The 17,333-nt window shown below is 28.4% G+C and overlaps 2 protein-coding genes across 2 annotated transcripts in view; both read right to left on the bottom strand.

Moving 5' to 3' along the window:
* Positions 1-6,181, bottom strand: part of LOC130450770 (E3 ubiquitin-protein ligase FANCL) — a 48,956-nt gene extending 42,775 nt beyond the window's left edge. Inside the window, exon 1 of the mRNA XM_056789395.1 lies at positions 6,168-6,181. The gene's annotated coding sequence lies outside the window, so the exon portion shown is untranslated. The remainder of the gene's footprint in view (positions 1-6,167) is intronic.
* Positions 6,182-8,277: 2,096 nt separating this feature from the next.
* Positions 8,278-16,671, bottom strand: LOC130447212 (chitinase-3-like protein 2). Its single transcript, XM_056783902.1, has 6 exons — positions 16,455-16,671; positions 16,265-16,401; positions 15,826-16,213; positions 13,383-13,619; positions 12,993-13,208; positions 8,278-11,941 (listed from the first exon to the last, which is right to left on the bottom strand). Exons 1-6 carry the CDS (start codon positions 16,514-16,516, stop codon positions 11,578-11,580), a joined length of 1,404 nt encoding a protein of 467 aa, XP_056639880.1. The 5' UTR covers positions 16,517-16,671; the 3' UTR covers positions 8,278-11,577.
* Between the last annotated feature and the right edge of the window lie 662 nt (positions 16,672-17,333).

The following is a 17,333-nucleotide window of genomic DNA, read 5'->3' as shown; positions in this document are numbered from 1 at the left end:
CAAATCGAAAAAGATCTTTTTACATAACTATAATTCTCATGCCACGTTAAATAAGAGGGATATTTTACATTTTCCTATTTATTTGAACGGTTTTACAACAACGATAATTCCGACGTAATCATACGCGGTCTAATTGCAAGTTATATGCATTCGCGAGTGCAGATATCGCAGTGAGCGGCGGAATGAGTAGAATCGAAGCAATATGGCGAACCGAGCGCCCCCTAGCGTGTCTGGCGATAGGTAACGCGGTGCATCAACTAAACTGCGACCCCAGCCAAGCTGATTTATTTTACACTGTCGTCGTCCTCCTCGTCCTCGACGTCTCACTCTTCCAGATAAGAATGCACCCGACGAACAGATCGAGGGGATATTATTATTGCGAAATACAACGTTGCAACGTTTATTTAACAACCGTATAACGAACGATTTGATTTTTTTTTTCCAATTATAAATCTTCTGATTTACTTCAATTTATTTGATAGGGGCAACATTGCGTTTTAATACCCATAGGCGTGGATCATAATTTGTTGACATTAATGAAAGATATAAAAATATTACTCAATTATAAGTGTACTCGTTTAGGCGCGAAAGTTACGTGGTGTATAAGTTCTTTACGACAGTGTTGCCGGATCATGTTTAAAAAAAATCAGTGGAAATGTTGGTTGCATAATATCAATATATTATGACGTATATACTGATATAAGATCGTTTATTCTCATTTCTTTTTTAATAAAATAAAGATAAGAATAGTTCTCCGATTTTCAAAAATGTAAAAGTTATATTTTCAACAAAAAATGAATATTTTTTGGAAAATTTGCTTTATAGTTCGAATTCATGTTTTGTAAAGTTGGATGAACATTCCAATTTTAGTAGACCAACAAATAAAATGTAAAATTAGTAGATCTACTGAATAATATGTCATGTTTGCTTGAAAGTAACGTATTTTGCTCTGATTCATGTGTCAATTATCATGGCGGTTACTATTTGTCACATTAATTATTTTTTTAACAAGAAAACAATAATTTTACGAGAAATATGCTTTTTTAAAAAAAAATTCACAATTTATATGTTGAATAAACATTCCAATGTTGATAAATCAATAACTTGTTAAATCAGTAGATCTACTGAAAAGTAAGTAGATTTGGCAGCGCTGTCACTATACAATATCATACGATGTGACGTATTTTGCTCTGAGTGGTTAGGTGGTATCAATTATCATGGTGGATTTCTATTTGACACATAAATATCATATTTTTGACTGGAAAATGTGTATTTTTTAAAAATATGCTTAGTAGTTCAAATGCACATAAACATTCCAATATTATATATCAAAAAATAATACGTAAAATTGGTGGATCTACTGGAAATACGTAAGCCTGGCAACCCTGTCACAGTACAATAATCATACGATATGACGTATTTTACTCTGATTGGTGTATCAATTATCATGGCGGATTGTTATTTTAATTGAAAAACATTAAAATTCCTAATTTAAAAATAATACCCAATGGTTTTGGATCACATTGTATACTTATATTTTAATTCTAATTACTAATTACATATTCTGATTTGACTTAATTGAGGTAAAGTCAACATGAAACTTTAAGTAGTTGTTTTAGCTCAATAATAATTTTATTTTACGTCATATCAATAATTTTATAGTGATAATTTATTTCTAATCTCGAAATTAATTTCTCGTGTAAATTTCGACTGGACTATATAATTAACTATCTCGAATATAACCGAAGATACTCGATGTGTATTTATTGATCTCTGTCGGTGTTGAGAGAAACTTTTGAATTATTATCTAAGTGCAATTGGTGCAACTGTTGGCACGGTCGCCTCTTTTTCTCCTTTATAGTAACGTGCGGCTGTCTTTTGTCATTACAGACCTCCAAGACTGATTATAATAAGACCATTGTACATGTTAATGCGAATTTGTCGACGTTTGGGGAATGCATAATTTTTTCATACACATTATAATATTGGGTCACAAATCTTTATGATAAAAAGGTGAATGTATATTTTAAAATAACGAAGACAATTATTGAAAACGCGGAATTTTTAATAATAAAATATCCGTTTTAATACTAGAAATGTCTCCTACTTAACCTCACATTCTTTTAAAGTATTTCAAATTTCTTCTTTTTTATTATTAAATACCTCAACCTGTGGACTATACTAGTTGATACGTTTCGACCCACATTTTTGTTAAATATCTTAGTAATTCAACGCTTTTTGGACATTCTGCGATAGGGTTAGTGACCTTTCCGCATCTCTAGACTACGATTTTACTTCCAAGGGTGGTTTGGATGCACGTTTAACGTCTAGAGTTCCGTCTAGACTTAGTTGTACGTATGTATGTGTGTTGCTGCGACTTGGAAACGGAACAGACAGAAGATTTTTGCCACCGTGGCCCACTGGATCAATAAGAGAACCGTAGTAGTTTCGTAAATATTTTTGATAGAGATCCGGGTAACGCCAGACAAATAACGCTTCGAAATTTTCGTAGTAAAATGAGATTGGATCGTTTTTTATAGTCCACTCCGTATATTTACACATCTTTAAATTACCTTAATACACCTCTCAATTAATTCTTAAAAAAAACTGGTTTAGTTCGAAGTCAATGACCTAATTTAATTTGTATTGCCAAAAATGTTTAGATAAGATAAAATTCAAATATATAATGTATTGGAATTGAGTGAACAATACTGAAATTATATATTTCATATAGGTACGAAATATATTATACAGTATGTCCTTGAAATACGAATTTATACGGGGTTATAAAGGTTAGAACATGGTAGACTTTAAAACAGACTACTTAAAAATATAATTATGGAAAAAAATAATTTCTAATGTTACTTCTAGGAGTTTCCATTAATTTTATCGACTTGTTTACCTTTTTCCCCTATTTCAACATTTTTTTTTTCTATAATAATATTCAGTAATGACCTATCTTTCATTTTTAATGCTGCGTACGAATATTTGATGAATCTTTTGGTATTTATTAAGTTAAAATCAACTTTTATACTACAGAAAATCATACACACTCTATTATAGTATATTTTTAATCAGTTCAAATCAACCCCACGAATTGGAAGATTAGAAAAGTCGCGAAAAGAAGTTATTTACTCGTCATATAACCACCGTTAAGTTCAACTGAATGCACCAAACTTCTCCAGTTAAATCATCGTTTTAAACTATGACGTGGATCATGGAAAGAGCGCGTAGAATACATTCGTGTATTTACAATGAACATAAACGTTTCAAATGTTTTATTCTCACTCTACCAACATTCTAGGAGTCGGTACTATATAAAAATAATATTATTTAACGTATTTCTAGAAGACTTTGATGTGTTTTATAACAATAAGTTGTACATAACAATAGAAAACGGTTTGGATTGGCCAAAAGTCCTGTTTCCAGAAGACTGGGGAGAAATGAAACGAGATTGTCGCCCAGGCGCCCGTCGATATCGATATCAAGTTCTGATCAAAATCCCGAATTCGGGATTGTGTTCTTGAATACCGTAGATTTACAGTCAGATTGATAGCTGACGAGTTATCAATTCCCAAAAATAGTTCACTTAATCCTGACGCAATCACTTGAAATCAAGAAATTGTATTTTGGTCTTTTGGGTAAGGTCTTATTATGACCAAATGTCTACTAACGAAGTGATACTCCTATGGATGACGAATAATTTATTATTTTAATACTCGCCCATACATAAAAATAGACTATAACCATCGACAAATTCCATACCATTTTAATCTGAATCGATTCCAATATGACTGAATCAACAGCGCGATTCCCACGTGTCACAATTGCAAATATTTTTTCCGACAAACAAAAACCTTTATACAAACATCAAGAAAAAGTTACCGTGCAGAGAACGCACTCAACGCCATCAAAGAAACCAGTTACGAGAACAAAATAGAATTTTTGAATATTTTTCTGTCTGTGTTTTTCACATAGGGGAACAAAATCCAGAAAAATCGGAATTTTTACAATTCATAGACCAGTTATTTCAAGTATAACGATCGTTTTAGATTGCGAGTATTGTTCGATTAAAAGGGTTTATTATTATTATTATTATTTAATACGTTATAATACGAGGGAGACTGCGATACAACCAGAAGTTACATACGACGACGCTAAAACTACGAGACTAACAAATATGGACGATGAATAACTAAGGATTTATTAGAGTAGAATAATTCATGGACCAGTCAAATTTGGAGGGCACATGAACTATATTTGAAGTCTAATAGTTTGCTGAATACGTTCGAAGATATCAGGATTGTTACGAATAACATTACTGCCTCGTATGATACGATTTTGGAATTTGATATCATCGTTATGATTCCAGAAGTACCTATCCTGACCTAGAGATGGCGGTAGTGGTAAATAACTTTTTTAAGGTTAGATTTATTGATCACGAATTTCAAATGAACCTAAACCGTTTTCTAATTATTTTTATTTGAACGATTCCAAGAGGACGTGATCGTTAACCACACTTTTATTGCTTACTTGACCAGTTAAATTAGTTTTTTAGTCGAAATTTTTTGATAATTTTAAAGTATTATCAGATAAATTATAATATTGCTTCAAAACTTTCTTTTCCATGATTTGAAATCTAAGAAATTGATCATTGACGAAAGTATATAGTTACGAGTTTGGCAGATAGACGTATAAATGGTTGCCTATACTATACGTCAAGATTTATCCAAACGTAGTATTCAAGTTCTCAAAATCGTTTAAAATATTCATTAAAGCTCAATTTTATCTAATTTAGAGTCATTAGAATCATATTTTCTTAAATACTTAATTCTGAATCAAAAGGATTGATTTTGATTATTCTTTTCGTTGCTAGAGGATGATTTATGACAATACTACAAATAAAAAGTCCTAAAAACGCTATAAATTTTTTTATCCTAATTCAAAATATTGTCCAAGTCAACTTATAAGTACTTCTTTTTAATTATTAAATGAAAAACTGATCAAAAAATTATCATTTGATGTGAATAAACGTAATTTTCCGTGACCATCTTAAAATCAATTTTTAACTTCTAATTTCCCGTCGGTTCTCAATGGGCACTCCTAGAAAAATGGCCGTCGGCCATTGTAAATAAAATTTGGGGTGTTACCATACCCTATGAGAGGTACTCGAATTTATCTAAGCGGTAAAACTGCCCTTTTTATCTAGTACAATTTCTATTTAAGAAAATGGTGTCCATTCAACCGATAAATTATTCCAAAAATGATAGAATGACTTGCTATTATTAATTTTCTACTATTATTTTTGAAAAATATCAATTTTTAACATTTAGGAACCTATAGATCATAATTTAGAATGTAATTAATTAAGTTAATATCATCTAATAATTGTTATATCAACTTTAAGACACCCTATATACTTTCCATATCGAAACAAAATCACTATTTATAGAAATATTTGCTCACAATAAAATCAATAAATAATAAATTGATTTGAATTGGTTATAATATTAAATATTGACTCCAAAATAATTAACACGGCATTATACTTAACCTTACTTTATTATAAATAATGTTTTTTTTAATGTTACATATTTGAAATAGAAAAAATAACGTTCTATATAGAATAGTTGTCTCAAAAATATGTAGTTAAATAGATATTCCAAGTTGCTTGCTTTAGTCCGCTCCACATTTATACTTGAGAAAATTTTATAAAAATTTGTAAAGGAAAAGTCGAAATACGAGGTTAATCTATTATTATTCCCAAAAAAAATCATAAAGATAAAACAGCAACCTATTTGTAAGATATACACACCAACCTAATTACATAATTAAATCAGATATTTCCATATATATCATAATTTTTTTTCCAAAAAATATGAACGTGGAATCTTAAGAAGAATACGTGTCAGTTTTGAAATTAAAAAATTCCAGTTAAACATCACTTTTTAGGTATAGTTTCAATCTGGACCAAATCTTGTATGAAAAATAACCTAAAAATTTCACTATGCCATTTGAACCGATATATCAAATATTTAACGTAAATCTTTTAATATACGAATTCTTCAAACAATCTTAACCATATTATAAAAAAATATTGTAATAACGCCAAATATTTCTACCAAAAATAGCAAATTAGGTCAAGAGAAATTTTTACAAATACTTACCCTAAAGAGATAAAATTTACACTTATAACACAATGGGATTGATTCCACACTAGTTCCTTGTATTCCTTGAAGGTTTAATTCATCAATTTAACTTAGAAAAATCTTCTAAATAAACTCAAAATTGGTTAAAAAGTCTTTAAACGAAAACACTACACATATGAGTTACGGAGCTATGTGCGAATTTAATACTAGCGCCATCTATTAGGATGTACTGGAAACGAAATTCGCGATTCTTACCGCCTACTCACGGCGTTGTCAAGTTGAATTATAATTATCAGAAATATGATATTCATATAAGAAACAGTGAACAAAAGTGAAGATTATTTATAGAAGAATCTCGCATAATTTAGAAGATAGTTTATTGTTGAGGTGTTGATTAATTTTAAACCTCTACAAATAAATGAATATAAAAATACAAAATGGAGATTTGTAAACACGTGGTTCCTGATTATTTTTCATAGTTTATTGTAACTTATTTATCTAAAATTTTTCAAAAGCTAAAGTAGATATTAATAAAATTATTTTATTTAATTAACTTACTTAGGAGCTTCTCACAAGTTAGAGAGGCGGATATTTGGTGGTAATATTATTTAACTTGTACAGATACCTTCCTAACCAACATTAATAGATACGTAATTCAATAAAATATTTAGTATATTTCTATAAATGATTATTAATATGTCAAAGTAGAATATCATTTATGTAAAATAACGTTATAAAACTTCCCATAATTTATATCAAATATAAATAACAAGTAACTTGTTTTAGTAGGCGGTAATCGCGCTGTTGCCGGCTTGCGAGCTATGAATTTCTTATATAATATTTTAAAAATGAATATGCTTTATATATTATTTTGAGAAATTATTAAGAAAATATCAAAACAAGTTACAGATATAAGAACAGTCTAAAATTTCGAAAAACGTGTTTCAAATAATAAGTATATACAGGGTTTCCCAATAAGAATATCAGTTTTTACAATAATTCAAACATAAAAGTAAAAAACTACGATTTTTTCCAATATTGGGTTATTTCATGAACGATTTTGTTGTCCAAATAAAAGTTATGTTACATCAAAGTAACGTGGTTACTACCTCGATACATATGATTGTTCTTGCCTTGAAATTTGAGAATTAGGAGTAAGTAGGGTATATACAATGTTTAATAAGTAGTCGTTAACACAATGAAACATTAGCTATGACTAAATATTAACATACAGATAGAGTTAGTAGAAATTTTTAATACATTAAATCTAGTTATCCGAATTATAAACTTTTTATTTTACATTTTTTTTCAAATATGATAGTTTTGCTCTAGACCCCCCCAACACAAGATAATGACCCCTATACTTACCGTTGGATAAAATGAGTGTCGTCCTTCTTTTGTTATACTAACAATTTTGTTTCTGGTTAAAACTTGTGAGTTTAGTTTTATCTCTATAATTGATTTAGTTTTTATTTTAAATTATTATTAATTATAAAATACATATTTGATATTTTCGATCTCTTTCTACGACACGCTACGTTAGATCTACTCTTCTGTTTTATTTGTAAACGTAAATTTGTAATGAAAAAATCAAAAAACAAATTATATTATTTGAATGAATATTTTCGGTTTTTATATTTTTCAAAATTATACGTAACGAAGCATTAAAAACTATTTAAAATTATGATTATTCTTGCTAAATAAAAGAATAAATAAATAGTAAGATTACGACATATGTCAAGTTAAAAATGTGCTCGAAAGAATAACTACACTTTTTATACTCCTTCTACACTTTGGCTAAAACAATATTAGTGAAATGTTAATCCTAGTTTATTAACACTTGTATATTCTTTTAGAAAAAAATTACGTGAATAATAATTAATGCAAAGATTTATAGAAGTATTAGAATAGACCACAACCTTTGATGTATTCTACTCTATGATCTTTACCGTACAGATTAACGATTCCACTACCACATATTGAGAAACGTAGCTGTCCATTTCTATGGTTTAATGTTCGACTTGTCAAATGTGTTTTCTGGTTTTCTGGAAGTTGTAATGTTTCGCCTTATTTTTTGGGAAAAGTATTTTGAAAAAAGGATTGGAAAGTTTGGAAGAAAAACAAATTACACAATATTAGTTTTAATAACGTAAACAAGATAGGTTGTATATTTCAAAATTTTACTTAGCTAGACATTCAATTAATACAGTGCATTATCATTAACAATTACATTTAATAACTGTATAAGAGTCGTATTTAATAATATGATATTAGTTATAACCAAGGTTATTTGAACCATTTCACTATCAGTACTTGTTATACATATTTCTATATGTATATAATTGATAATGAAGCTTGAGTTTTTCTGAATTCCGGAATGTGATTTCATTGGATTTTTCAAAAATTAGATAGGATTACGAGGAAATTTTCGCTTTAATGTGGGTTTTGGAGCATAATATCTGAAGTAGGGGTTTTTATCAGATTTTTTGTGAAATTTCGTGTTTTAATTTTGTATCGTATTGTATAAAATGAGTTTAGTGGGTACTAAAAGTGACTGATGAGTTTGACATAAGTTACGAAACTTTTAGAAAGGTATAGTGGGCATTACAATGGCTTGATTGTAGAATTTCAAAGATTGATGTAAGTTTTTTAGTCTGAGTTTCATGGAATTTTAGAAATATTGGACAGGTTTTCAAAGCTTTACTATGAATTTTGAAGTATATTATCTGATAGGCATAAAGAATTTGGGTTTTTAGTATGTGTACAACGAAAAACAGGAATTTTTGGAGTAATATCGAGTCTTGTTTTGTATAAAATGAGTTTAGTGGGTATTAAAGAGTGACCGAGGAGTTTGAAATGAGTTATGAAACTTTTAGAAAGTTATAGTGGGTATTACAATGCTCGATTGTAGGATTTTGAAGTCTGATGAGGATTTAAATCAATTGGAAGTATTTGAAGTAAATTTATGACAATTCTAATAGATTTTTGAGGTTTAATGTCAAATTTATGAATTTTTGTAAGCGAAGATGAGTCTTTGAGACAATTTTGTTCAATTCGGGAATGAAATTTCAGGTTTGGTTGAGTTTCTAAGTATATTAACTGATATAAACAAAAAAAAATTTGGATTATAATAGGTTAACAATAAAAAAGAGAAATTTTTGGAGTAATACAGAGTTTTAAGTTGATTTTAACAGTTTTTCACTGTACAAAATTAGTTTAATGGGTATTGAAGAGGGGCTGATGAGTTTAACATAGGTTAAGAAACTTTCCTAATGTTATAGTGGGTATTACAATCAATTGATTGTAGGATTTTGACGTCTGGTGCGAGTTTTTAGGGTTTGAGACAATTTAAATGTGTTGAAAATAAATTTGCAATACTAATAGATTTTGGCAGTTAAAAAATTTATCTAATTTCAAAGTGAAAATAAATACTGAAGTCAATTAGACAGGTTTTCTAAGCTTTACTCTGAATCTTGAAGTATATTATTTGAAATAAGCTTAAAAGCTTTGTGTTTTTAGTAGATTTGAAATGAAATTTTGGAGAAATTCTGATTTTTGAATTTGTAAAAAACTTCAGTGGGTATTGAAGACCTACAAAACTTTCAGAAAATAAGATGGAGTAATCAAATATATTTTTGCAGTTTTCAAAGTCCCATTTTTTAATATTAAGAATATTGGTAGGATATGTTATCATTAAACACCAAAAAAATTAAATTATGAAGCTTGAAATGGGTTAATTGTAGTTTGGAGTAGTTTTCAGAATTTAAAATAGTTTTTCATTATTAATATAAGGAATGTAGATCAAATACTACCTGAAACATTACATACAGATGATATTGGATTACTAAATAACCTGATGAATATTTTTTTATTGATTTTATAGTACTATAATACGAGCCAGTTCGGCACTGTTCGTGGTTTAAATTTCCTATTTATATTTGGTAACATGGCAACATCGTGACGCGTCTAGAATGAACAGGAACGGATTGGCCCGGACAGTACTATTCTAATATACCATTTTTTTTTCAATTTGACTAGAGATTTTGTCATATTTTCGTTGAATTGATACATAAATGTTTTTTTATTATATATGTACAAGAAACTATAAAAAAATACCAAAATAATTATTTTTTTTTATACAAAGTTCGTTTAAGATGATTTATCCACCTTTGATTGAGCAGAGATATTTTTAATCGAATTAGTACAATTTAATTGCAAATTGTCCTAATATATAGGGTAATTCATAAAAGGCAGTTACTGAAGGTAACTAGGAAACAGCGAGTCATGTAACTTTATAAAAAAATGTATATGAATCACCCTGTACAAATTAGGAAGTTGAAATAATGTACCATTGTGAAGTATTAACCCTTAACAACGTATATGCGTGTATATTTTTCGTTAATAGATATTTTTATTTCATATTTACATTATTCGGTACTAATTTATGGTATTAATGGTGATATTTATATTAACGCGTGTTTCGATAACTAAATGAACATATCTTATCTTCACTTTTAGTGGAATACTGAAATTAGTCCCTGAAGATGATTATTTGGTTATCGAAACTCAAGTTTGACTTGATATAGTGTTTAGTGCAAGCGAAAAATGTTGATATAATGTTCATACAGCAGTAGGTTGACTTGTCAGAAAATTTAAATAGGAAATATTCGTTTTTCCACTATTTACAAAATTAATGAATTTTTGAAAAATCCCAATATTTTAGAAATGGATTCTTATCTTCTAAAATATAGAATAGAGTGCCATTTAGAACCAAAAAAACTCCCCCTACTGGTTTTTAAAAAAATCTATCAATTTATAAACGAGGGAAAAAATTAAAAACCAAAAAAATACAGATTTTTGAATTTTTCTATGGAATTTTGAGGTTAGATGAAAAAAAATTATTGGTATATATTGTAGCTTTTTCAATTCTCTACAACTTTTACTAGACAGATTATTATTATGGAGGTGTCATTTTCTCATTAATCACGATTTTACATTAAAAAACCACATTTTAGTGTAACGAAACTTCTTTCCTATATTTAAAACTCATTTTCACTAAAATCTACTTTTGTTTTCCTTCAACAAGGCAATATTTAAATATTAAATTTTTTATTCAAAACAAAATAAATCTCCTTTCGGGACAAAATTGCTCAAAACGTTATTAAAATATACAAAATATCATTAAGAAAGACAAAAAATCGATAGTACTAGTTATTACCCGATATTTACATTCCATAATGGTACCCTTTAAACCAACAAATCTGCCTATTAAATTAAGCCATCTCAAGAATTTTTTCACAATGAAATGAATCAACAAACAAAAATTCTCAACGAAAAATTCTTGAAATGATGAAATATTATCCGTAAATATAAAATATGTCAAGGGTTAATAATCCTCACATTTCAACATGATTTCACTCCCTGTTTATTATCTCGGCGCGAACAAAGCATTTTTAATACTTTTAATTAACGGAAATTTGTCATTTTCCCTACCGTCTATTCGACAGTTCAACTTATAATCATCAGAATTCAAACTCCAAACCATGGCTCCACCAAATTGTTGATCTCTGATGTATTCCGCTTTGTAAGTGAGACTTTGGGTATTTTCGAAAGATATCCATTCGTAAAATTTGGAAGCGTACGGGCTTTTCACTTCCATATCGAACACCGGTGAAATTTGATTCATAGTTAAAAATTTACAAACGTCAAAATAATCTACGAAACCTAAACTACCTAATCTGCCGTAACCTATTGCCGGTGCATATATACCGTTGTTTTTAACGTTTACTAATCTAAAAGAGAATACGAATTAGTTATACTCTACCAAAATGTGGTTAGAAATATTAAAGTTTTTACTAACATAACCTAGAGTTTCAATGATTGCCAATATTTGTCACAACCCTGTATATTTAGAACATTTCTATTCTAAAATTATATTCACTTTATGAAAATTGGAGTGTTATTGTTATTAGAAAACATTAAAATCATGAAAAAAGGGAACGTGTTTTTCTCGTAGTCATCACTCATAACTTTCACCACACTTTTCCTTATGGTTATTTTCGTCGTTGAACGCTTTAAAGTTTAAAGTAACACCATAAACGATGGAAAGTTATTAAAAATAAACCAAAAACACTTTTTTAAACAGAAAACGATCACAAACAAAACATAACTAAACTTGAAAAAAATTATGACAACTGTCAATATACCCCAATGTTGCCAGATTTCGTCGATGACTTTTCTTTAACAAAGCAACAAAAACTTTTCATACTTTCAAAAATTTTAATGAAATTTTATGACACAAATACAGTTTTTTCTTTGTTTATTTAGTAGAATGTTTGATAAATAATCTATTTCAGCAATAAATTACTCAAACAATAAATTAGTTTAAAAGAAATTCAGATAAAATCCTACATATTCAAGTAATTCCATAAAATACCGGCAACACCGATTCAATCATCACCTGATCAACTTACGAACATTAGAACTACAGTGGATCAATTCAAATCAGCACAGCAGACCAAACAAATATTCTTAAAATGTCACATACCTACTTAATGTAATACTCTTGAATAACAGAGATGAAATATATATAATTTAATGAGATAGACGAAGATCCCAACAGCATTTTGTATAACGTTGCCGCGAGTTAGAAAATTGATTAAAGAAAAAAATTTAATTATAGTATGAGTTTGAATATACAGGGTGTTTTATCATTAAAATTGACATAACCATAGGGAAGTAGGGGAAATAATGATTAAATACGTTTGTTTTTTCATATTTTCGCCAATTTTTTTTTCCAAATTTCTCTATTGATTTATGTCACTTGAAATCAAAATAACTCACTTAAACGTATGTCCGTAAGTTGGCAGTCCGACAATTATTTTTGATCGATCCATTCCCAAATGATTCCAAAGATTGGCTGAATAATTTACGTTTTCTGTTTGGAAATAGAAAATTTCTTGGTCTGACGCGTATAGGGGACTATTGAAACCAGTAAATGGGGTCCATTTCGAATAAAAATGATAATCGTACGACATCATATTTATAAAGTCTACATAACTGAAAATACAAATACATTCAATAAAATATCCACGTATCCACACACTAATTTAATAATCTTGCAACGTTGTTCGATTGTGACCTCTGTAAAACGCAATAGGCCGCTTAAATGTCGATAAAGTAGAAAACATCTAACCTACGGAATAGTTTGCATGGTTACACAAATCTACTTACTCATTCATATATGCGACGTCATAACAGTTGGTGATTAGAGTGATGGGAGATGCTACGGCAACTGTCAAAAGATACGGATTCGTTTGTTTGTTTATATTTTTACGAATTTCCTGGAGAAGTTGGGTGAAATGCACCCTCTGCAAATTATCGTTGGTATCTAGATTCGGAAATTCCCAATCCAAATCAACCCCGTCAATATTCATATTTTTTACATAGTAAACTACCGATTTTATAAAGCTGAAATGACAATATTAAGCATTAGAAAATACAGGGTTAATCATTATTATCGTTGGAAATAAAAAAAAATTTTAAAATGATTTCAAACCAATATTTGTATCCTAAAAGATAGTAAAGATTATGAAAACATTTCAAATTCATAAGGATTATTTGGACGAAAAATGGGGGTAGCGTGTTGAATCATTAGAAGATTTGAGAAGATGGCGGTACAATTTTTCTTCAACAAACTACGAGTATTATTAATATAATATTCAGTATTCATATTTTTAATTCAAAAAAATATTATCAAAGATTACCATCAAAATTTCATATAGACGTTCCGTTGGAATTTATGATTATTTGGACGAAAAATGGAGATTGCTTGATCATAGATACAATATATAAAGTGAAGATGGCGTCACAATTGAAATAAAAAATCCAAGAGGATTGAATTTACAACATCCAATTTATATTTGATATTTAATTTATCTAAGGTCATTTGCCAAAATTGTGGGGAAATTATAAAATTATCTGAACTGGTATCACTACTATAAAAATGGTTACAATATAAGTGCAGTATATAGCGTCACTACACCAAAAAAAAATTTTATGTATATATATATATATATATATATATATATATATATATAATTGGATATTGAAACAGAATAAATCACACAAAACTGAAATTTAATGGTTATTTATATTCATTTGAAAATTTCGCATAAACGTTTGGACGAAAAATGGAGACAGGGACTTAATTAATTACAATCTTTGATTAATAGATTGCGCCACGGTTACAAACAATATTTTTAGCGAAAAACTTCGAATATATATATCAATATTCAAACATAATTAAATGATTGATTTTATAATTGAAGATCGTTTTACAAAATTAAGAATCATTCCGGCCAAATTAAACATTATTGGGACGAAAAATGGAGATAGTAGATTATATCATTTGATAAATAGATAGCGCCATGTTAGCAACATTCAAACTACAAACTTCATTTTTACATGTTCGAATAATTAAAAAAAAATCATTTGATTTTTCATAAATGAAAATCTTTATTTAAAATTCAGAAGACACGTTTCGTTCAAATTCAAAATTATTCGGACCAAAAATGGAGGTAGCTTGCTACTAGATTCTAATATATAGATACCAGATGATGGATAAGCGCATTAAAAACTTATTGCATTATTTGGACCAGAAATGGAGATGGTAGAATACAATATTTGATAAATAGATAGCGCCACAATAGCCAACATTCATACTATAAACTCCACGTATACAGATTTGAATAATTCAAAAAAATCAAATTATTTTTATAATTAAAAATTTTGAGGAATCTTACCGTTTAAATTTATAATTATTTGGACGGAAAATGGAGGTAGCTTGTTACTTGATTTCAATGTAGATGGCGTAGAGGCGCATGAAAAATTGATTGCATTCAAATAATTTAGACGAAAAAGGAGATGGTAGAAAAACTTTTGATAAATAGATGGCGTCACAATAGTGAAGAATTATACTATATACTCCACATATTTGAAATATTTACTACTACCTCAAAAACCAAATCCCCATACATATATAACCATAATATACGATTTCTCTTAAAGATAAAGTTAATTCAATTGATATAATTTGAACAATCACATTTTATGATATGCTAGTAGATAAAATAGGATTAGAAAAACAATAATGATCATTTTAGTTGCTCTCTAGTAGCAGATACATATAATTCCAATAAAAATAAAATCCTTTGTTAAAATTATTGAAACTTATGACCTGATATCTTTCAAATTCGTATAAAAATCTTCCAATTTTATTAAAAATTCTTCATATCATCATTGAAAATTCTTCAAATTTGGCAATATACTTCATATAGTAGACCAAAGAAATGTTATTATTTCACTATTAGTAACTGCATTTTAGAATTGTTTAAATTTAAGTTAATTGATAATAATGATCAAATATCTTCCAAATTCATATAAAAAACATTCAATTTCATTTTAAATTTCTTCATATAGAAGAAAATCTTCTAAATCTGGCAACACAGTCCATATAGTAGACCAAATTGAATGAGTACAGATACAAATATTCTCATTTCCATATAAATAGTTAAACTTTTTGTGATTTTTTAGTTGCTTGTTAAAAGTAATCCAATAAAATTGAAATAAAACGAATATATTTCAAATAATTATGGATAAAAATCGATTTTGATACCTTTTCCTGTTGCTGTGGTTATACACCATCTCAGGAAAGCCATTGTCTTGGTTCCCAGCACCGCCGACACTAATTAAAATCTTCAAATCCTTATTAACCTCCTTCAACTTAACCAAACTTTTCACTGCTTCTATTTGCTTATCGTTCAAATATAAACTGTTATTAACAATTTTACCAAAAGCTGCATTGATGTGCGTACAAAGATGGGGATCCAAATCTTCTATTTTCAAACTATTTTTATCACTAGGTAACGTATAATAACAAACAAGTTTGAATTTATCCACAGGTAATTTTTTATGGATCTTAAATTGTGGAATACTATCGACAGTTTTGTTAGACATGTACATTCTACTGTAAATTAAAGCTCTTTGAATACTTTCTTGATTAACTGGAAAATAAATATATCATTAAGAAATTACATTTTATTTATATTTATTACCTTTCGTTGATGTTTTGGGGTAAACAATATTTCTATGAAATCCAAATAATACACCGTACAAAATGAAGAATAGAACAACTGGCGATACTAATACGACTACGAGTAATGATAATTTTCTTTGTTGATACCATCTCGTTCTGAAATTTGACATTTAAACTATGTTAAATAATTTAGAAAATATAATATTTACCTTGTATATGTTACGTTAGGTGTAGATAATACTGTGTATCTATAAAAATCTTCGTTAAACATTTTCACTTTCTATAACAACTACTTCATTAAATGCAAATTCGTGATAAACTGCGTATAAATAATAGAAACCTCTCCGTTCGATGCATTTAAATGATTGTATATATGTGACATATATATGATAAAATTTTTTATAGGTTGACAAATTGTCTATTGACATTGACACAAAAACAATTCTAGATTCACGTGTGGAATGAGCACAAAACATCGAAATACCGTATTGACGTTTGTAGTTAATAAATAATAAATATATAATTTTTCATAATAAAATCAAGCTCCTTCCTTAAAATTAGTACAATAAAATGTTTTTACAAGATATTTTATATTTTTGAATTATTTTTGATTCCACTGGGCGAGTACAATCGGTAGGCATTCACCATGACATGTGTATGTAGAGTTGTCTATACGCATCACCACAAAACTGCACATCACTTGTTATTTACTTACCAATGGTGCTATATTAAACACCACAAAATTGTTTTGTTTATAGTATTCATATAAAATTTAATTGATTCAAATCTACTTTGTAACATATTTACATATTTTAAATAAGTGAATAAATTTTAGTGTCGATCTATACGTCACGATCCAAGAAAGCAGCTGATCTACGTCAAAATGACGGCCGTGGGGTAAGCAATCGATTATCTCGTAAGTTCCTGTACTAGCTTTTCTTGATTTTTTCGGGTAGTTCGGTTTTATTGTATTGTTTTTTTTGGTTTATTGTGTTAAAAAGGCTAATATAGTGGAAACTAAGAAATTTTGCAGTTTTCTTAGTTAGTGTGTAAGTTTTCGAGTAATTCAAAAATTTAGAATATTTAGT

Source organism: Diorhabda sublineata, chromosome 1 (assembly GCF_026230105.1).
Source record: "Diorhabda sublineata isolate icDioSubl1.1 chromosome 1, icDioSubl1.1, whole genome shotgun sequence".
Classification (NCBI taxonomy): Eukaryota; Metazoa; Arthropoda; class Insecta; order Coleoptera; family Chrysomelidae; genus Diorhabda; species Diorhabda sublineata.
The sequence above is the reverse complement of the archived record's forward strand: the minus strand, read 5'-3'. Positions and strand labels throughout refer to the sequence as shown.

What these genes read in the sequence shown, in the direction of transcription:
- LOC130447212 (XM_056783902.1), bottom strand. Translation starts at nt 16,516, where the DNA reads ATGTTTAACGAAGATTTTTATAGATACACAGTATTATCTACACCTAAC. An exon ending in CCTAACGTAACATATACAAG is followed by an intron (nt 16,402 to 16,454) that starts GTAAATATTATA and finishes GTCAAATTTCAG; the next exon opens with AACGAGATGGTATCAACAAA. An exon ending in ACTTACGGACATACGTTTAA is followed by an intron (nt 11,942 to 12,992) that starts GTGAGTTATTTT and finishes ATTCTCTTTTAG; the next exon opens with ATTAGTAAACGTTAAAAACA.